The 22,043-nt window shown below is 55.5% G+C and overlaps 1 protein-coding gene across 1 annotated transcript; it reads right to left on the reverse strand.

Moving 5' to 3' along the window:
• Positions 1-1,207: 1,207 nt before the first annotated feature.
• Positions 1,208-21,369, reverse strand: LOC111161151 (arachidonate lipoxygenase 3). Its single transcript, XM_022524678.1, has 15 exons — positions 21,208-21,369; positions 20,423-20,627; positions 19,303-19,384; positions 18,428-18,547; positions 18,011-18,136; positions 15,041-15,144; positions 14,568-14,740; positions 13,717-13,860; positions 13,415-13,618; positions 13,234-13,320; positions 12,597-12,766; positions 11,905-12,026; positions 7,871-7,971; positions 7,132-7,302; positions 1,208-1,920 (listed from the first exon to the last, which is right to left on the reverse strand). The coding sequence occupies exons 1-15, from the start codon at positions 21,352-21,354 to the stop codon at positions 1,741-1,743; spliced, it is 2,136 nt and encodes a 711-aa protein (XP_022380386.1). The 5' UTR covers positions 21,355-21,369; the 3' UTR covers positions 1,208-1,740.
• Positions 21,370-22,043: the final 674 nt, after the last annotated feature.

The following is a 22,043-nucleotide window of genomic DNA, read 5'->3' on the forward strand; positions in this document are numbered from 1 at the left end:
AGGGGCCGGATCCAAAGTCCGGGGAAATGGGACACAGGGAAGGGGTCATTGGGTGGCTGTGGAGAGAGAAGTTACCCATGACTGAGCTGAGGGCCTCACGGATCTCTTTCTTTCTTTAAGATTTTATTTATTTATTTGAGAGAGAGAGAGAGAGAGAGAGAGAGAGAGCATGAACCAAGGGGAGAGGCAGAGGGAGAGGGAGAAGCAGGCTCCCTGCTGAGCAAGGAGCCCGATGTGGGTTTCAATCCTAGGATCCCAGGATCATGACCTGAGCCGAAGGCAGATGCTTCACTGACTGAGCCCCCCAGGCGCCCCAGGATTCTATTTCTAAGGGCTTCGGAGCTGCAAGGGAGGACATCAGACTCCCCAGATTGCTATCTGCATCGGTAATCCTGCAACCACAAACCATCTAAAGTCAGCGGAGGGACCCAGGAAAGTGTATTTCTCGCTCAGCTCCTCGCCCAGGCCGGGTCAGCAGGGGAGCTCTGTCCTTGTCCCTCCAAGACAGCAGCTGATGGCTACGCCATCTCCACGTAGGCTTCTAGAACAGCAGAGACAGAGAGACAGGAGCTCTAGAGGGTCTCACGCAAGTGACTAAGTGCCCCGGGCCAGAGGGGACCCACATCCCGAGGATCCCTTCCCCATGGAGCTGGTTGACCAGAGCTCGTCCTGACTGAACCAACCACCAGAGGCCCGGAGACTGAGTTGTCCCCCGCGTCCAGAAAAGTAACCAGATCCTAGCGGCAGCGCTAATAACTCCCACACCCAGAAGCTGGGTTCTCAGGGTTTGCAAAGCACCTGCTTTTTTCCTATTGGCCCTGTGAGTCTGGATATCCCCTCGCCTCCGGATGGGTGACACACTCTGGGAGATGAAGGCAAGAAGGCAGGGCCTGGCTAGGCGCTGGGTTGAGCTGGGAGGCCCCTGTCTCCGGAACAGACAGTCCAAGATCTCGCTGCTGCTCCCTCCTCCTCCCAACCCCTCCCACCCCAGCCACACACACACACACACACACACACACACACACACACCCCCCAAACCAAAAATGAAATGGGAGCCAAATATATTGGACTTTATTAAATTCATTGGGCTCAAGGACAGGAAAACAGCAGGGAGGGGACAGGACAAGGGCTGGGGAGGGTCCCCGCACACACCCAGACTCCCTGGCCTGCAGCTAGAGGTCCATGGAAGCTGAGCTCTAATCCTAACCCTCCCCTTAAAGATGCTGATGGGGTCACCAGGGACCCCAGAGCAGACCCAGGACATACATCTTTTCTTGACCGTTTTCCAGGTTCTTCCAGAGAGGGAAGTTAGACTGGTCGGTCCTAGGTTTGGAGGAAAGCCGGAGGGAAAAAAGCGACAAGGTAAGAGGAAGAGTTTGAAGACGGGGTGTACAGGAAGGGGGAGCTCAGAGTCCCTGTGGGGTTCCCAGTGGGAGGAGGTAGGTTCCCACAGGAGAAGTTAGGAGCCTGCCCCAAGTAGAGCACGGGGTGATGGGCTGCCTTTCTCTCGAAGGACCTGCTGTGCCCTCGACCTTAGGCAGCGGCTTCTCACCCTGGACGCTGCTGTGCGGGTCCCTCACCGCTCAGGGCCCACCTGTAGGAAGCTAGCGCCACCCTGGGTGGAAAAGACCCCAGGTGCAGCGAAAGTCTGGCTGAGCCGGAACGAGAGGACCCTGACAAGCCGGCCCTCCTCCTGTGCTGGCGCTGGAGCCTTTCTTCCAGGGCTGGGAGAGGACGGGGTCAGATGGAGACGCTGTTCTCGATGAGGGGAGGGTCCAGGTAGGCGTAGGGCAGCTCCAGCCCCTGGTTCCGCTCCCGGATCTCCCGCGATATCTGGGCCAGGCGGTTCTGGAAGGCGGCGATGCTCCGCCGAGGGGCCTCCTCCGTGAAGTGCTCGTCCGGGTAGGTGCCCAGGGGCCGCTGTTAAAAAACCCGGGGACGGTCAGGAGGACATTGGGGATGAGATGAAGGAGAGTGAAGGACCACGTTGGCCACCGCACAGTCACGGTGGCTCCAAGGCCTTCACCCAGAACAGCCACTGCAAACTCAGACCATCCCAGCCACTATTCCCCACTCCGGGGAGCTGCGCAGAGCAGACCGGACACCCTGCAACCCAGGGGGGGCGAGCGGCAGGAATGGTCAGCCCGAGGCTAGTGCTCCCTCTGCTGGTAGCCCTCTGCCTAACAGTCCTGCTCGGAGACCGTTTCTGCACCAGGAAGCCAGGCCTTGGACCAGACATCTTTAAGGGTCCCCTCCAGGGACGCTGGAGGGCTCAGTCTTTAAGCATCTGCCTTTGGCTCAGGTCATGATCCAGTCCTAGGATCGAGCCCCGCGTCGGGCTCCCTGCTCGAGGGAGAGCCTGCTTCTCCCTCTTCCGCTGCCCCTGCTTGTGCGCTCTCTCTCTAGCAAAAAAATAAAATCTTTAAAAGGTGGTATGGGAGTTTCACTTTACACTGAGTGTTCATCAGTAATGACTGTCCGTACTTCCCAAATGTTTCTTTCACGTATTGAGATGATTATATGGTGTTACTTTATTGATGTAATAAATTACATCGTTAGATTTCATCAGGGTGAACCGACCTCTCATTCCTCTCATTCCTAGAATAAACAAGACCTGTGTGGCATATTATTGTCTTACTATGTAGTATTGGCCTTCATTGACTAATGATGTATTTTTAAGATCTTTGCAGCTAAGTGGAACACGTTTATAATTTCATTTTCTTAATTACAGCTAACACGTTGCAAGCCCTTGACATGGACTATCATGACAGCACAACAATCCTGTTAGACAGGTGCTCTTATCATTCCCACTTCACAGATAAAGAAACTGAGGCTTGGAGAGGCCTGATTATACATCCAGGGTCACACCGGGGGAAGTGTGGATCTGGGACTGGGACTTTCTACCGGAGACCCACTTCCCTTCTTAACAGCATCACCTTGGCCGGCTGCAGTTATCAAGGGTCCCAGTAATATGATTTGGGGAGTGTCCACTTTTTTTCTATACTTTAGAGAAGTTTGAGTGATTTAGAAATGACTTGGTCCTTGAAGGTTGAGTAGAACCCCCCTTTGCAAGAAGGGGGATCAGACCTTTTACACCCTTTTCCATTTATGTGTGGTTTTCATCTCTTCTGGTGTCAATTTTTCTTTATCATTTTCCTAGAAAATCATCTCTTTCACCTTGATTTCCAAAACTGCAAGTCGTGTTTTCTTTTAATTTCTTCAACCTTCTCAATTATTGGCTGTTTGCTTTTCCACTCCTCCCAAATGTTGTACATTGGTCTCTCTCTCGTCTCTTGTCTCTCTTGATTGGGCTTGTCTCTGGTTTCTTTGTTTTATCGGTCTTTTCAAAGAATCAGTGTTATGTCTTATTTACTGGATTGACATCTAACTCCTAAAACGATAGTGTAGGGGCACCTGGGTGGCTCAGTGGGTTAAGCCTCTGCCTTTGACTCGGGTCATGATCTCAGGGTCCTGGGATGGAGCCCTGCATCAGGCTCTCTGCTGAGCAGGGAGCCTGCCTCTCCCACCACCACCACTGCCTTCCTCTCTGCCTACTTGTGATATATCTCTCTCTCTCTCTCTCAAATAAATAAATAAATAAATAAAAATAAAACGATAGTGTAGCTGTCCAAAAAGCAGAAACATGGAACATGGAAACATAGGAACATGACAGGCTGGGTTAAAAGCCTGCGTACTAGCTCTGTGACCTTGCGCAACATACTTAGTGTTTCTGAACCAACTTGCTTAGTTTTCTTCCCTGTAAAATGCAACTACCATTTGGGGTGCCTGGCCAGTTCCACTGGTGGAACGTGTGACTCTTGATCCTAGGGTTGTGAGTTGGAGCCCCACGTGGGGGGTAGAGTTTACTTAATTTTTTTTTAAAAGGGGGCACCTGGGTGGGTAAAGCCTCTGCCTTCAGCTCAGGTCATGATCCCAGGATCCTGGGATTGAGCCCCGGTACTGGGATTGAGCCCCGCATTGTGCTCTCTGCTTAGCGGGGAGCCTGCTTCCCCCTTTTTTTCTCTCTGCCTGCCTCTCTGCCTACTTGTGATCTCTGCCAAGTAAATAAATAAAATCTTTTAAAAAAATTTTTTAAATCTTAAAAAAAAAGGAACTACCATCTATTGAACACCTATATGTTAGGCACTGTACTAAGCATTTTAAACAAACCTCCTTACTTACTCCGTATTTTAAAATAGCATACATAAGGTATCTGATTTAATGACTGAGACATGCTGGATCCCCAAAAAGCAATAGCTACTATTATTGTTGTTTTTGCTATTGTTGTAATTTTCTAGGTTAGACCCCCCCCCCCCACTGGCTTCTAGAAAGGAGCCCTCCACCCTCAACCTCTTGCCTATCATGCCTCACCACTGTGATGTTGTGGTTTACAGTAAGGAATATACATTGGGGGGGGCACCTGGGTGGTTCAGTCATTAGCGTCTGCCTTCAGCTCAGGTCATGATCCCAGGGTTCTGGGATTGAGACCCACATTGGGCTCCCTGCTCCGAGGGCAGACTGCTTCTCCCTTTCCCACTGCCCCTGCTTATGTTCCCTCTCTCGCTCTCTCTCTGTCAAATAACTAAATAAAAATCTTAAAAAAAAATAAAAAAGGAGCATACATTTGGGCTTCCTCCCATTCCTGGCACAGAGCTCCTAAAACCCTTATAATTTTGTAAGCGTTTGAGTATTAAAAGTATCTTGTTATCATAATAAGGCCCTTTCAACCACACCTGAGTTTACATTTCATTTGGTGACTTCTGGAAAGCCCCTAAGGATGGGGGTGGTTGCCAGGAAAGCCAGCCTTGTGATTAGAGGGTTGGAACTTTCATCTCCAACCCCCAGCCTCCAGGGAGGAGAGAGGGGCTGGAGGTTGACTTAATCCTCAGTGGTCAAATGATTCAATCAATGGCACCTAGGTAACAAGGAGACAGAAAAACCCTCGCAGCAGGGGACTGGAGAGCTTCCCGGGAGGGAAGGGGAGGTATGGGGAGGTATGGGGAGGGCGGGGAAGCCAGGGAGGGCCAGTCAAACCTGCACCCATTCCCACACACCTTGCCCACCGCATCTCTGGCTGTTCGGAGCTATGTCCTTTTATAATAAACCAGTAATCTAATAGGTAAACGGTCTTCCCTGAGTTCTGTGAGCTGGTACAGCAAATGACCAAACCTGGGCCTGGCGGGGGGGTTTGTTGTAGAAACCTCTGATTTTTAGCTGGTGGGTCAGAAGCACCTAGGCTTGTGGGTGGCATCAGAGGAGGTTGGCATCTTGTGGGACTGAGTCTGAACCAATGGGACCTGACACTCTCTCCCCAGACAGTGTTAGAATGGAGTTAAATTATCTGACACCTGCTGGTCCCACACGCATTCAGTGGCTAGAAGGAGTGAGTGAAAGTATTGGGAATAGTAATATTCTGCGAGTAGACAAAAAACAAAACAAAACAAAAAGCAGAGTGTTTTCCTTTATAATGAAAAAAAAAAAAAAAAGAATGTCTCCAAGTCCCTGAGAAATGGGACCAGAAAGGAGAAGGATCCAGAGACAAGTTCCTGGCATTCCCAGGCCATGAGATAGTAATTAAAACTTGTTAGGAAGATAACACACATCTGCACCAAAAGGAGTCAAGCATGAGAAATGACATTCCTGTGACGTCAGAGGGCTTGTGAACAAGACCAGGAGGACAGAGGCGGGACAGATGACCCCACGTGTTAATAGAAATATTGGTAATTGGCGATCAAGGAGCTGCTCTCCTGACCAAGCCGACCTGACAGCCTCCTTGCCTGCTTCTACCTAGAACTGCCCCCTCAACCATCCACACAGCCACAGAGGCGCTCTTGCTAAAACACAGATTCAGCCATGTCACCCCGGGGGGCTTAAAGCTCTTCAGTGGTTCCCTGTCCTCCTCTGAATGAGCACTGTGCCCGCACTGAACCATTTGTAATCCTACCAACACACCAACGGACTCACCTTCACTTCATTTCACTTGGTTGTGTCCTTCCTCCTGCCTAGAAACTAACCCTGCCCTTCCTTTGTCTGCCAAGCTCTTACTTGACCTGCAGCTTTCAGCTTTGATGTCATTTCCTCCAAGAAGCCTTCCTGGGTTTGCCCAGACTCAGTCAGGTTTCACAAGTCCCCATTCTCACCTCTGTTACAAGACTAAGCTCATGAGGATAGGGTTCATATCTGCCCACCAATGTATGACACATTGCAAATGCTCATGAAGTACACATTTGCACATAAATGATTCCTACAACACTGTGATGCCCTTTTTCATGTCCCTGTGTGTCTCCTCAAGTAGATTGTTGGATTCCAGAAGGTAGGAAGGTCTCATTCAGCTTTATATGCCTGGTGCCTGGTGCCTGGTGCCATCTTGACATGTAGGAGTCCCCAAAATAACATGTGGTGAATATTTAGATGAATGGATGGAAAGTTAATGGATGAATGGTTGGTGGATGAAGAAGTGGGTGGAAGGATGGATGGATGCATGGATGGAAGGATGGTTGGATGGATGGATGGATGGATGGACGGATGGATGGATAGATGAATGGATGGATCGATGGATGGATGGATGGGTGGATGGGTGGGTGGATGGATGGATGGATGGAAGGAAAGATGGTTGGATGGATGGATAGATAGGTGGATGGGTGAGTGGATGGATGGTTGGATGGATGGATGGATGGATGGACGGATGGATAGGTGGATGGGTGGGTGGATGGATGGACGGATGGATGGATGGATGGATGGAGGGAGGGAGGGATAGATGGATGGGTGGGGGGATGGATGGATGGAGGGAGGAATGGATGGATGGGAGGATGGATGGACAGATGGATAGATGAAAGGATGGATGGAGGGATGGATGGATGGATGGATAAACAGACAGATGAGTGACTGGATTGGTAAACTGGCGAATTTGATAGACATTGTGTCCCAGCCACTAAATTGGTGTTTGTTCCAATGTATGTCTTTGGGGATCAACTATCATTTCCTAAGGAAACCAAGGAACCCAAGCAAGCTCAGCAATGGGCATAAATGACAGCACTCAGTCCCCAAGCCCCCCTGGAACAGTTACCACCACGGCCACTGCCCAGGCCCTGTAAACCTCCACCCCCATCCCATCCCATACCCCGTACACACCTGGTCTTTGGGCTCCTGGCTGACCAACCAGAAGAGGAGAAGGTTGTTACAGGTGACATTCACTTCTGGGAGGGTGTCTAGGTAACTCTTCAGGGTGGCGGTGCCCTTGGTCTGGGGTGGAGGCTGCCTCATGGATGATGGAGCATTGGGCATCCAGGCCCCAAAGTCATGCTGTAGAGACCCCACCCCAGTTGAGTCAGCTGGCCAGAGGGGGAGAACCAGCTCCTTCATCATTCCTGATTCTGCTCCTACCATCCCACGTCTTGCAGTTGAGAAATGAAGGGATGGAGGAAAGGGAAGGGGAAGAGGGTACAGGGTAGAAAATTCCAGAAGTGGGGTAGGAGGCTCACCCCTTGTCACTCCCCACCCAGTGTTCCTGGACTAGGTGGAGTGAATCACCAAGGAAGGAGCAGAACCAAAGAGCTGGAATGCCACCCAGTGCGGCCTGATACTCCCCTTGGCTGTGTCCTTACCAGGACAGGCCCTATAGGTTTTCTTCCCAACAAAACACCAGCTGGAGTCAGCATTACAAGCCTGAACCCCACTCCACCCAGACCTCATCCAACACTGACCCTTCACTCCTCCACTCCACCCAGTCACCACCCAACCTCAGCCGCAATTGTAAACCCACCCCAACCCTGACCCACCCATGCTCTCAACCCCAACTCTGGCCTCACGTCCAGGGCTGATCCTAGCCTTGCATAGCCCAGTGCCCCCAAGCCTGCCCCTGCCACCTCACCTGCCCACTGTTGACAGCGGCGTGCTGGGCGGAGCAGTTGAAGATGACAGCAGTGAGGAACTTCACCAGCTCTCCTGGAGTGCACAGTCGGCGTGGGAAGCCTGGGTGTGGGAGGAAGGGAAAAGGGTGTGGAGGGAGGGGACCAGATTCCTAGGAGCAGCTTGGGGCTGGGGCTCACTGCAAGGGGAGAGTGAGGACGAGAGGGCTGAGCATTTGGCCACTGTTGTCTTTTGACTAAGATTAGGTCTGGGCTGAGGTTAGGGACAGTCAGTCATCACCAAGGTTTGAAGTCTCTGAAGGGGGTGAGGATAGGAGCTATCTACTGGGATCAGATCAGGAAATGCCCAGCCAGCAGAGCTCACGAGGAAGGAGCCAAGTTCAAGCTGACAGCCAATCTTCTCCCCACGTCTATCTGCAGCCCCTGATAACACTTAACGACCTTTTAAGATTTATTTATTTGAGAGAATAAGAATGGGGGTAGGGGCAGAGGGAGAGGGAAATGGAGAGAGAGAATCTTCCCACGGAGTGTGGAACCTGACATGGGGCTTGATCCCGGGAACTCCGAGATCATGACCTGAGCTGAAACCAAGAGCCGGATGCCCAATAGACTGAACTACCAGGCGCCCCAGCACTTAATGATCTAATTCTACCCAGTTCACCAAGACTTGTCCAAGCACCCAATGGCAGAATGTTGCAACAGGTGGGCTTAGCAACAAAGGCAGGTGACCAGAGTGCATTACTCATAAGTTCACAGTGATGGAAACAGAAGGGGGCTCCAAGGCCAGGGCTCGGCAACCCGAGGATAGCCCAGGCAGGGCAGAAACAGACCCTGGGGCTGAAGCGCTTAGGGGAGGCATCCCTGCAGGAAGAGAAGAGTGGGTGAGCTCTGGATAGGAAAAAGATGACAGAGGAAGAAGGCATTTTCAGGCTCAGCTCCGAGTCCTCTCCTCTCTACATCACTGCTCTCGTCCAAATCAATGGCTTTGACTGCTTCCCACGGGCCGATGACTCCCAAATTCACACCTCCCGCTCCGCCTGGCCCCTGAATTCTAGATGAAGCCGTGGGCATAATTGCGGGTGCTCCCTGATGCTCCAAGATGGGTGTCTGTGCCCCCTCTCAGACAGCTCACCTGCAAACCCTGATGCTTGGTCCCCTCCCTCGCACACTCTCCAGACCCTTCCTGCCCACTGTGGTCCCATTTCAGTGGCTCCATCCAGTCGCTCAGACCACAGCCTGTGTGCTCTTTCCTCTTTTCATCTCACGTCGCACATATCGGGCAATACTTCCAGAAGCCAATCCTGTCTCACCACATCCTGGTCTCCATCATGTCGCCCCCGCATGAACCCACCTGCTTCCACCCTTGCCCCCCGACAGCCAGAGCGACGATCCTTTAGAATCATACATCCAATCGCGTCAGCCCCTTGCGAAAACCAGTTATTCGCAGAACTAGCGCTCTCACTTCCTTCAGCTCTCTGCTCAAACGTCACCTCCTCCGAGAGGCCTTCCCGGACCACCTAGCTGAAATAACTCCCTCTACCTCAACGGGCTGTTTCCTTATCCTGAACGCTCCTAGCCCACCCCCTGACATATTTGTTTGTTGATTCTCCAAATCTCCCTGCCGGAATGGGAAGCTCAGTGAAGACCAGGAGTTCCGTCCGTCATGGTCACTGCTGAACCCCAGCCGCGAGAACAATACTTAATACTGAGAGCCCAGTAATTATTGGTCGACAGGAGTGAATGCCTAAGAAGGTAAGAAAGCAGAGTCGGAAGGAATGAGGCATCAGCAAGGCAAAGGTGCAGGGAGGGTCCTTATTGGAGGCGAGGCCGCGGCATGGGCCAGGCCACGCAGTTTCTGGGAAAAATTTCGGAGGACGGTCAGGGTGGTGACCCCACAGATCGGATGGGCGGGCAGCAAGAGGCTGGGAATGGTAGTCCTATAGAGAAGCAGCTACCACACTATGGGAAACGGGATGGGGTGGTGACAGGGGGACAGGAGGACGACAAAAGGAATTGGTCACCCAACCGGATTTAGGCAAACAGGAAGACAGAGTGGGAGCCAAAGATGGCTTCAGAGTTTGCAGTCGGGATGCAGAGCGGTGGGGGAAAGACCAGGCGTCTGACTGGGAGTCCCGGGGAATTTTCTGGATGTTCCCTTCGCGGTAGATAGTCTGACCTGGAAGGGCTGAGATTAAAAGGCCAAGGAAGTCAGGCCCTCTGTGGGAATTTTTCTGTAGCTTCTGTCATTAATTTGTTCCCCGTGAAATATGGAAGCAAAAGTCGCACTGACTGAAGTTAATTAATGAGTGTGCCTCGCCTTGAACTCCGATAAGCTTGCAGAGTCAGAGACAGGTTGAATAAAGTAAGATAGGAGAGTCAGCCAGCAGTAATTAGACCCCTGGCTGCCCCAGGTCTTAAATAAGAGACAGCCCCAAAGAGGAAAAAAAATGCTCTGGGCTAGGGGAGGAAGCCGTCAGGATCAGGTCAGCCCAGGATTAACAGTGGGCTTGCAAAGCAAGGGGCGGTTCATCCTTTAAAGATCCAAAAGGGGGTGCCTGGTGGTGCTGGGGGTGGCGCCTCTGCCTTCGCTCAGGTCATGATCTCAGGGTCCTGGGATCGAGCCCCACATCCGCTCTCTGCTCAGCAGGGGGCCTATTTCTCTCTCTCTCTCTCTCTCTCTCTGCCTCTCTGCCTACTTGTGATCTCTCTCTCTGTGTCTAATAAATAATAAAATCTTAAAAAAAAATAAAATAAAGATCCAAAAGGGGGTGCCCGGGTGGCTCATTTGGTTAAGCGTCTGTTTCTGGCTCAGGTCACAATCTCAGGGTCGTGGGATCGAGCCCCGTGTGGGACTCCCTGCTCAATGGGGAGTCTGCCTCTCCCTCTATGGGTCCATATTGGAGTTTATCGTCAATTTTGTTGAGCGTGATGACAGTATTGTGGTTCCGTAGAAAAACATTTTTTTGGAGTTGCCTATTGATTTGGAGTAAGATAGGAAATGGGTGTAATTTAAAAGACTTCAGCAATAAACAAAAGCAAGAGATTAATCAAATGAGTGCTTGTTGAATCTGGGCCGTGGGCGAATGGGTGTTCGTTATGTTATACTCTCTACTCTATGTTTAAAATTTGTTGTTTAAAGGGAAAAAAGAAGTCTCAGAACCTGTAGCTGGTAGTTTTTGTGTGCTGGTCTCAAGGTGACAATGAGACAGCAGCGAAAATGGAAAGTTCTTCAGGGAATGGGGGGCAGGGGGTTTTCCAAGTCTGGAATCAGCAGCAGAGGAGACATGGGAGAAGGGATCACTCCATTACGGGAGAGTAGAGAGGAAACAGACCCAGTTGGGACAAGCCAATAGCTGGGATGGGGTCGTGGCAGAGGCCTGGGAGGAAGTGGGAGGCTCAGAGGATGTTTCCTCCCTAGGGCTAAGGGAAGATGTTAAGGAAGGGAGGATGGTCTGCTGAGGTTAAGCAAAGGAGGCGGAAGAGGGGGCCACTGGAGTCGTGTCAGTGGGTCTCAAAAGCCTCTTGGGCAGTGTCAGAAGAAGGGGGGACGTTAGTGTTAGGTGTTAGTAGGGAAGAACCAGGCAGCAGCAGGACCGCGTCACTCCATGAGGCCAAAAGAAATGAAAGAGGCTGGTGGATAGAGGGCCACCTGGTGGGACAAGCATGAGGAAGTACGAGAGAAGGTTCCAGAATCCTCAAACTCTGAGGCTGGAGACAGCTCCTACCACGTGATGGGACACATCCACCTAGCTCCGCAGGCAGCAGTGAATGGACAGGCTCAAGTAAAGGTCGAGGAAGAACCAGAGGGTCACAGAGCAGTGGCCGCGAGCAAGGACTTCAGAGACCGTGAGATCCAGCTCTGGATCCCACCTCTGCCCCTATCTGCAAAGCCTTCTCTATGCCTGTTCCTCATCTGTTCAGCGGGGCTAACGATAGGATGCACTTCAAAGGCTTGTCCCGAAATAAGAACCAGGTAACAGGTGAGGCCAAAGGGAACACGGGGTCTTTGAGAGCTGGTGGGTGGGGGATGGGATACCTGAGCTTTCCCGGCCCAGGAACGCCCGAGCAAAGATCTCGCCGACCCAGGCCTGCAGCTCCGAGTCTTGCTGCACAGACACATTGCTGGGGTAATAGTAGCCCACGATTTCTGAGACAAAGCTGCAGGAAAGAGATGCTAGTGCCAAGGGGGAGACCTTGGGCTTGGGCCCCGCCAGAAATCCAAAGCCCAGTGCCACTCAGGCTGGGGAGAGCCAGACAGCCAGTGTCCACCAAGATCCCACCTCAGTCCAGTGGGAGGCCCCAGATCCAGAGGGAACCCGAAGGCCCAGGTTTGGGGACTCCTGAGCCATGGGTGGTCTGGGCCTCCTTCCCACCCAGGGGTCTGGGAGTGGGAAGTGCACTGAGGAGAGTCTGGGGGCCCCGGACCACACCTCACTGTTGCACCTGCCCCCCCTCCCTTCCTCTGGACTCCCTGTTCTCTCCTTTCTCTGCTGCTGTGTTCATACACAACCCAGCCCCTCCCAAGCCAGCAGTCATTTCATCGAGGACCCCAACCCCAATTCTCGCCCTGGAGGAGCTCCCTGCGGGGACCTGAAGCACCCACGACCCCCAGCCCCAAACACTCCAGCCTGCATGAGAACAGGGGTCCACACTGCCCTGCCCCCGCCCCAGCCAGAAGGCCCTGGTGGGGCCAGACTGGCTACAGGGTCCCGGGCCCGCACCCCGCACCTCTCAATGGCCGCCCAGATCCTCAGGCCGTCGTCCCGGTAGTGGTAGTTGGGGATGGCCAGGACGCCGCGGGCCCGCACGCTGTCCGGAAGGCAGAAATCGGTGTAGGTGAAGTGGGCCAGAGCCGTGCTTATGAGGTAGAGGAGGCCTTGTCTTCCAACCGAGGTGACCTGAGAACACACAACACAGCCCGGCTTGGGGACTTGGGGACGAGACGAGGCTAGGGACTCAGCCCTAGGGGTGTTAATCAAGGAGTCCAAGACACGGATCAAACCCCTCCACGGGGACTGACGCGCGCCTCGGAAGCGGCAGCCCTAATACGTGCATGGGAGAAATTCCTTAGATATCGGGTAACTGAAAGAAAGCAGTGACGCCGGCGCAGGGGCCGCGGGAGGAGCGATCCGGGGGGGCTGCCCTGCCCACCTCGGGGAGACTTCGGAGGCCTGAGGGGGCGGGGCCCGGGATCGTGGGCGGGGCAAGTCGGGGGAACAGGCGGGGAGAGGCGGGGCTTGTGGGATGGGGCTGGCAGGGACGGCGAGGCGGGATTGGGGGCCGAAGAGGCTTGTGGGCGGGGCAAAGCGTCATCGGGGCGGGGCTTCAGAGGCGGGGCGCGGGGGGCCGGGGGCGGAGGCCGCACCTTGTCCACCAGGCCCTCGGGGTTGAGCAGCGTGGCCCGCGCGATGGTGTTCACCTGCAGCGTGTAGCGAGTGTGGGGGAGCAGGAGCTGCGGGCGGGATGAGCGCACAGGAGCCGAAGGTCAGGGGAGCAGGCCGAACCGGCCCGCCCGCTCCGGCCCCCGCCCGGGGGTGCCCACAGACCTTGTAGATCGGATGGCAGAGCGGCAGCTGGCGCAGCGTGGCCATGGCGAAGGCCTCGCACAGCAGATGCGTGCACAGAAAGTGCGTGTTGTTCTCGTGCACCAGGAACTCGGAGTTGCGCACCCACGTCTTGGCCAGCAGCCAGTCCCAGTAAGGGTCCGTAGGCAGAAAGATGGGGCTGTCGGGCCCGGGGGTCTGGCTGAGCTGCGCCCCAGAATAATAAGGGGGTGAGGCTGAAGACTACTAGCGTGCTCCTGAGCCCGCCCCCGCCTCCCGCCCCGGCCTCCCGCCCAGGCGCTCACCTGGATGGCCAGGGGCACCAGCGCCCCCTGCGGGTTAAGCCACAGCAGGCAGAGCGGGGCGGCCACGTACTGGGGGCGGCCGTTGAGGCAATGGACCGGGGCGTCGGCCAGGATCCAGTAGTCGGCTAGGAAAATGTTCCCCCTCTGGGGGAGCACACAGAGGCTCAGAGCGCCCTCCGACTCGCGCTGCGCTGCCCTCTCTGTCCCCCGCCCACTCCCACCCCAGCCGGGGCCTCAGTAATGCTCGGTGCCTGCGCTCCTGGCTAGAGTTCCGTACCCCGCCCTCCCCAGAATGTCCGGAATGAGGTCCAGCTGAGTCCCTGGTGCGGCACCTCCCACCAGCGGAAGCTGGCGTCCTCTCCCAGGCACCCCCCTACCTGGTCCTTCCTGCTCTCTCAACTCAGTAACCCTGTCAGTATATCCCACAACAAGAAAATGACCTGAGAACCGACTGCCCCATCTCCAGCCTCCTGGAGGCTGCCTGAGGGCTTGGCTGCCCCAGAGAGACTGATGATCATCTCCCCCCACGCCCTCCGAGCTCCTGGTCTCCATGACTGTTCTCTTGTATCCAGAGGCACTGCCTTCCTTCCACCTGTCCTAAAATCGCTTTCTTTGGGCCCCAGCACTGTGGATCTTGGAGGCCCCAGAACACAGTCAGGGTCTTCTCTTCCATGCCGTCCTTCTCACGTGTACCATCCCCCAAGCCTCCCTCAGGCTCCCAGCCATGCCCAGCCCCATCCAGCCCCCCTCCCCTTCTGCTCCAACCCAAAGGTGCAGGGCGGGCTGCAGACACAGCCATCCCACCACTCCCCGCCACGCCCATCCCTTGTTAATAATGGCACCTCACCCACCTCTAGTTCTGTCTGCAGGCAGGTGTCGGGTCCCAGCAAGGGGGCCACCATGTCATTGGTGACGGGCAGCTTGCTGGGCAAACTGGAGAGGCAGTGGAGCATGATGGGGTTGACGCCGTTCAGGTACTGGTACCCGAAGAAGGGGTCCTCGCACCAGTGCTCTGTAACGTACTCTAGGGGGCAAGAGACGGGGCTGCTTGACCTGGAAACCGCTTCCCAAGATCCAACCCTTGACCGTCTCTGCGGCAGGGAGAGTATTTCTCGGTCCTCACTCCCATATTCCTGTCCCCTCCCAGAGGAAGGGGAGGTGGCATGAGCTCCTAAGGGGAATCGCCCAGGAAACCAGGAGACCCTCGTCCTGCAATCCCGCGGTGTCCGTGAGAGGGCTGAAAGAGGGCCCCTTCCCAGGATGGGGCGGAGGGCTCCGAGCATGGGCTTGGGGGGAGGACGGACATCTGCCTGCCTCTGCGCACCCAAAATGACCGTCTTGTGGCACCAGAAGATATTCCGGATGTCATCCAGCTTCTTCCAGGAGCCCTTGCGGTCCAACAGCCCGCGGAGCTTCATGCCCAAGGACCTGCGGGGGAGGGGAAGCAACGGTGGGGTCTGGGGCTGCCTGGGGCACTGTGCCCCCCAGCCTAGAGGCCTGGAGGGACCTGACCAGGTCAATGTCCTGATCAGAGGTGCCTAACATTGTGCCCTCGAGAAAAGTCTAGTGGCCCACTGAGTCTCTGCAGGGGTGAGTCCATATGTGAACACAGCCAGTCTTCAATGGAGCCTCGGCCTTTCTCCAAGATTCAATCTAGTCACGGACTTTCGCCGGCCTCTGTCTGGCCAGGACGCCTGCCACCAGCGGTCCGGACCAACCACAGCCTTCTTGCGACCCATCATAACCAGAGATGTACTTTGCACGCCAGACTCGGGGGGACTATGCACTCTTCACTTTGTGGGTGTCTGTACTGTTTGAATTTTTTGGAGCTGGGCCGTCCTCTCCACCTTCGATCAAACCTAGCCAAGACACAGTCTTGTGTGCCTTGTGTCTTGTGAACAAGACACAAGCCACAGAGCACAGCCGGACGCCGCGTAAACACACACCTTGTGTGTATCTTCCACAAAAACGCTCCTCCTTCCCTGCATGACACAGTAAATCCACGTCCTCCAGCCACCCTCTATTGCACAGGACACCGTGGGCCCCTTAGGGCCAGGACTGGCCCGGGCCTGACATACTGATTCATAATAATCACTCACCGACTGCACCGAGTCAAATGGAAGGGAACGCACCGCCTACCAGGTGGGTTTGTGGCAATCGGTGGGGAAGGGAGGCAGGGTACGCGTGCTCAGGTGCCCAAAGGGTGTGGGCGCCATGACCTCACAACCCCAGGGACGACTTCCTGAGTGTCCCCCGAGCCGCTCTCGGTCCACAGCATTTGCCAAGGACCTGCTCTGTAAGGCCCCAAAGAAGGGAAACACCCGATGGGAGCTCAGTGTTAAAGCAGAAAGCAAGGAGGGGCACCTGGGGGCTCAGTCTGTGAAGCCTCTGCCTTCAGCTCAGGTCATGATCTCAGGGTCCTGGGATCGACTCCCGCCTCTGGCTCCCTGCTCAGCAGGGAGCCTGCTTCTCCCTCTCCCTCTGCCCTTATCCCCCAACTTGTTCTCTCCCTCAAATAAATGAATAAGTAAAGTCTTAAAAAAAAAAAAAAAAAGTAGAGGGGCACCTGGGTGGCTTAGTGGGTTAAGCCTCTACCTTCCACTCAGATCATGATCTCAGGGTCCTGGGATCGAGCCCCACATCGGGCTCTCTGCTCAGCAGGGAGCCTCCTTCCCCCCACCCCCTGCCTGCCTCTCTGCCTACTTGTGATCTCTCCCTCTCTCTGTCAAATAAATAAATAAATAAATAATCTTAAAAAAAAAAAAAGGCAGAAAGCAAAGAGGCAGTAAAGGAGAAAGAAAGTATCTTCCTTTTCCAAGGGCCTGGTGCCATTGTCCCACACTGAGACTAGCTACCACCCCTGCCCTCCACGGATCCGAAGTGGCTGCCGAATGTGAGCTCCCCCCGCCCCCTCTGCCCATGGGCCCTCCTCTGAGCCCCACACAGGCTGTCCTAGTGATCTCCCAGGCCTTCCCTTGCCTAGACCCACATGTCCATCTGGGGACCAGCTCAGGTGACCCTGATCCCTCAGCCCTGCCCAGGCCTGAGGCCCGAGCCACCTGCAACCACCTTGTGCTCCAGCCCAGACACTCCCCGGCTCCCCGCTCACTCCACTCTGCCCTCTTCCCGCTAGTCCTTCTCCCAGTCAATCAGGCACAGAAGCCCCGAGGAGGAGGACCCAGCCCCTTGCCCCAGACTCCTCTGGGCCTTCTAAGGCAGTCCCTGCACAGATGGTCAGCCAAGCCTCTCCGTCCTCCAGACAAACCAACCTGACTTTGCCCAGGATTCGCCCTCTCTCTGCTCACCTCTCCTTTCCATGGCCCAAAGCCTGCCTCTGTCCCACCTGCCTTCCCGGGAGCCACCGGCTGGCCTCTGCTGGCCCCAGGCTGACTGGACACGAGGGTCGATGGCACCCCCTCCAGAAGAGCCACAGCTGTGGACTCCAGCTGCTAAAGGCCCCTCTGGTTCCTAATTAGCTGTGCCACACATCTCCCTAGGGACACTGAGTTCCTCATGGTGGAAGATGACATCCTAACACTCAGTCACATCCACTGAGAGATGTTTTGTGCTGGGTGTCATCTCACTTACTCTCCCCCAGACCTACGAGGCAGGCAAGGGTGTTACTGTCATTTTACAAATGAGGACATGGTTTAGAGGCCACGTGAAGATCAAGGTCACCCAGCTGGAAGGTGTGGGTTCTGGGATCTGAACACGAGGTGGTCTGATTTCACTTCCTTAAAGCTTTAGGACCTGCCCTCCCTGTCCTGTTCAACACGGTCCCACCTACAGGGCCTGGGACCAAGCTCTGCACTGAGAAGGGGCTCGTTCATTTCATAGATTTGAGGACTGGAAAGAGCGGGGGTGACAAATGAGCAAAGAGGAGGTGATGGAGAGTCAGAGAATGGAGAGAGGAGGAGACTGGGGACAGAGAGGGGGAGAGCGGGGACAGAGAGGGGGAGATCGGGGACAGAGAAGGGGAGACCAGGTCAAGCTCAGATGAAAGTTAGGGTTACACGAGGGTCCTGATCGGAGCCGGGACCCCAAGGTTGGATCTGAGGTCAGAGTTAGCGACTGTCTGATGGAGACCGGGACAGAGTGAGGGAGACCGGGGACAGAGTGGGGGAGACCAGGGACAGAAGGGGAAGACTGGAGTGGAGGAGGGAGACAGGGGACAGAGAGAGGGGCCAGGGACAGGGGCGGGGGTGGGGGGGACAGAAACAGAGCTGTGGATATGCCCGGCAGGGTGGAGGCAGAAGGGAGAGTGACAGGAGTGCAGGGAGGGCAGTGGCCTCACGCAGGGATGGCATTGAAGAGCAGGGAGGCTGTCTTGGTGGCCGAGTAGCGAATGTTGGGCTCCATGTGCATCAGGGATGGGAAGTCAATCTTCATGGGGAAGCCTGGCAGGTACCGATTCCCACTGCTGTGGAGGGTGGCGGGGAGACAGAAAGACAGACACCGGTCAGATGGACCTGCAGCCCACTCCCCTTCATTCCTTCCCTGGATCCTCCCCTGGCTCCGGACTCCTGCCCGACCCTGTCCGCTGGAAGCCACATCCCTGCCAGACCCTCGGGGTCACCTCCCACCCCTGCCCATTCTGCCCCTCACTCTTGGACTGCCGCCACAGTCCTCGTTCCCGGCTGTCTGGGCCCCATCGTCCCAGCCTTCACTTCACATCCCTCCACCTTCTTCCCCAGCCTGGGTCCCCCCTCACCTGTCCCCTTGGTCTGCTCGAGGTGTCATCTTGGTCAAGGCAAACTTCTTGTCTGTCTCCATCTCCTCAAAGCTGCTGACGTCTATCATGCCGGGAAAGCCAGGGGCGTAAACTTTCCACCTTCCGGGGGAAAGAGGTCAGGGGTGGCTAGTCAAACTTAAGGTAAACATAGACTTCAGCTTTTTAAATTAAAACTCACATAAACTGGGTGCCTGGGTCATTGGGCATCTGCCTTTGGCTCAGGTCATGATCCTGGGGTCCTGGAATCGAGTCCCACATTGGGCTCAGGGGGAAGCTGCTTCTCCCTCTCCCACCCCCCACCCACGCCATTCCCCCTGCTTGTGTTCTCTCTCTCTCTCTCGCTGTGTCTCTCTCTATCAAATAAATACAATAATAAAAAAAACCTCCTAGAAACCATCCACTTTCTGGGGTAGGTGATGAAGAATTAGAATTTTCTCCCTGAAGACACTAGGCTTTAGGTGAGGGTAGCATTTTAGGATAACGCAAACGTCCAGACGGGTTCAGAGAGAGGTCTGCGTTGAGATTAAGATCATGGCTGGTTTGGGGGGACGCTGAGGCTGAGGCTGGACTGAGATCAGTCAAGGCCAGGGTCATGTCTGACATCCAGGGGCCATCAAGGACAGCTGGGGGAGGGGGATGAGTATGGATTCACTGATGCTATTGGGACAATTGTTGGTACTGGTGTTCTGGGTCTGGAACTCCAGGTCAAGCTCAGATGAAAGTTAGGGTTACACGAGGGTCCTGATTGGAGCCGGGACCCCAAGGTTGGATCTGAGGTCAGAGTTAGCGACTGTCTGATGGAGGCTGAGATCGGCATAAAGGTGGGGAAAGAAGTCAAATTAGGCCTCCCTCACCGGTAGCATTCCTGTCGGCCCTGGAGTTCCCGTCTCCTGTGGTCCAGAAGGAGGGGAAGGGAGTCCTGACAAATGGTTTTTGCTGTGGGGAATGAAAAGTACTCATCATACACGTGTCTTTTCAAACAACATATCCTCCAGGAAAGCTTGTCGGAATGCCCTAAACTTGAACCCAACCCCTCAGTGACAGGGATACCCCATGTTCTCCGCACATTCATCAGCAGAAGGGACTCAAGGAAACCTCACCCCAAAATTATAACGATCGTCCTAACTGTACGTTTGCCTCCTTCCCAGGACTCTTTGGGGGCAGAAATTACGTTTTAGTCATTTTGTGTATTCCTGGCACCTAGCGTGGTGCTCTGACACTGCGCACAAGCCCTGCTCTTGAAAAATGACTGATGCATGAATATATTTTGGGAAGCGGTGGACAGACAGAAATGCTAGGATAAAGAACCCGCTAGGGGGCTGAGATTTCACCTCTCATCCACACTTGTCAACACTCATGTCAACACTTGGACCAGCCCTGGCCATGCCTCTTGGGATCAGATAGCTCAGGAGACGTGGGTGGGGGTCCAGAGGCTGAAGGAGCTCGAGCTCAGCATCCTTGAAAGGCCCCCCAGATGCAAGGGCGAATCCTAAGAGCACGTCACAGGGACGTCGTCCACACCAGAAAAGCCAATAGTAGTCATCGGCGAGGCCTTTCAAGCTTCTGCACCTGTCGACACCCAGTGACTCTGCTCTCAGCTCAAGTCTGCTCTGGGCGCAGGAGAAATTCACTCTGGGGGAGTGCGGAGGGAGTCGGCCAAAAGCAACCCGGGGCTCTGTATGTTTGCATTTGTGTCTGTGTCTGTAAGTCGTGTGAGCGGCCAAGAGTGTGTGTGTCTAGTCTTTGCGTCCCCAGAGGGGAATACACTGCCTAGAAATTTCCTGCTGAAATTCCAGGGCTCTAGAGGCTCAATTTTGTTCAGAAAGCATCGACTTGGGAGCTCTGGGTTCCAGTTACCCTAACCCTAACCCCACCCCACCCGCGTTCCTTGCAGCGTGGGCTCCGGGAGGCCCCCATCCCCTGACCCCCACGGATGCCTCCTGCAGCCCAGGCCAGCCCCCGCCTCCCGCTCACCTGTTCCTGGTCGCAGCTCTATGGTGCAGTAGCCCTCAATCCACTGATAGCAGGGGAAGTGGGAACAGGTGCCGTCGGGGGCCGTGACACAGAGGCAGCTGCAGTACCAGGAGTCCTTGGGGAAGAAGGCGTAGCGCTCCTTGTGCAGACGCAGCAGCAAGAGCTCACCCAGGTCCGCAGAGCACCGCACCTTGTACTTCTGCACCTGGGGGACCAAGAAGCCAGCAGGTGAGAGGGGAGGGACGGCGGGGGCATTCTTAGACCTTGCGGGCGTGCATCTGTGCCTGCTCTGGCATATAAACCAGGGGCCGCTAAGCCACGCAGGGCCTTTGCATGAATTAGGAAAAGGCACCCCTTCATCCAAGCAGAAGTGACCACAGCTCCCAGAGGCAGGGTGACTGAGCAGAGTGGATCCTGGACCTCAGCAGCCTCCTTGGCATCGTGGGGCCTGGTGGAAGCAAGCAGATCCCCTCCAGAGAAGAGGAAACCCCCAACTCACAGAGGATAAGCGACTTGCCCTCAGCCCACCTCGGATGATGGGAGGAGCTAGGAAGCAGGTAGAGTTCTTCTGACCCCCAGCACTGCCCCCCTTCCTTCTTCACAGCCCTGCCTGGGTAGAATGGATGGGCTCCCCAGGAAAGCCAGAGACCAGAATAGGACGGTGAGGAGGTCAGCGCCTGAGTTCTGCAGGGTTGGAGGAATGACCTGGGGGAATGACCCTCTCCTCCTACAGGGTTCCCTGCCCACCGGGTCTCAGGGGTCCCTCCTCCATCTCTCGCACTTACAGATCCAGGGGCGAAGTCCCTGCCCAGGCGATCCAGCAGCTGTTTGGGGCTCTCTCCACAAGTGCCCACCAAGGTGACAGAGATGTTGTCCAGCGTGCCAGCCATCAGGTAGGGACCCGTGGTCACACACACGCGGTACACGGCCATGGTGGGGAGGAAGGAGGGATGCCCCCGCAGCGGTGGCCACAGCAACAGGCAGTCCCTCCTTGGAGCAAGGGAGCAGCGGGTCAGGCGGGGCTGAGCTGTCGGCTGCGGAGCCCCCGAGGAGGGGGCAAGGCAGGGGCAGGGAGGCTTCCCAGGGAAAGCCCCGCTCTCTCTTGAATGTTCCGGGGCTCGCTGGCCTCTCTCCCCCGAAGCTCGCGGTTGCTGCCCCAGCTCGCTGCGGGCTCCCTCTCCCCACCCTAATAGTTGTTTGCCTGCCTCTGACACAGCCGGTCTCTCTGGCTGGCAGGACGGGACTCACCCAGATGGGTATCAGGAGCCCGAGCCCCGCTGGGAAGGGAGGGACCGGGGGCTGAGAGGGAGACGAGGAGCTGATGACACCTGTGTGACTGGGACACTGCCCTGCTCTCGGTCGGAGGCCCGCTGCTACCCTGGCGCCCTGGTCCGCCCACTCCCCAACGTGCCCCGAGACCCCTTGCGCCTCTCAGCCGGGCTTGGGCCCGGGGCACCCGCATTCCCTACTTGTGAATCATCCATGTGAATCAGTCCTCGCGAGGGAGCCATAGTCGGCGTAAGTCCCGGGTGACCGCGGCCACACCGAGGCGAATCGCCCCCGCGGAGGACTCAGGCACAGCTCCCCTGTCGCTCCCAACTGCGCACCGCCGTCCCCACTC

The sequence above is a fragment of the Enhydra lutris genome, unplaced genomic scaffold (assembly GCF_002288905.1).
Source record: "Enhydra lutris kenyoni isolate GAN:26980312 unplaced genomic scaffold, ASM228890v2 scaffoldscaffold82, whole genome shotgun sequence".
Classification (NCBI taxonomy): Eukaryota; Metazoa; Chordata; class Mammalia; order Carnivora; family Mustelidae; genus Enhydra; species Enhydra lutris.

Coding starts and splice junctions, on each gene's coding strand:
- LOC111161151 (XM_022524678.1), bottom strand. CDS start 21,354: ATGGCCGTGTACCGCGTGTGTGTGACCACGGGTCCCTACCTGATGGCT. Junction 15,145..18,010: donor CTCTTCAATGCCATCCCTGC/GTGAGGCCACTG, acceptor CCTCCCCCGCAG/GTCCTTGGGCATGAAGCTCC. Junction 12,767..13,233: donor CCGAGGGCCTGGTGGACAAG/GTGCGGCCTCCG, acceptor GTGTGTTCTCAG/GTCACCTCGGTTGGAAGACA.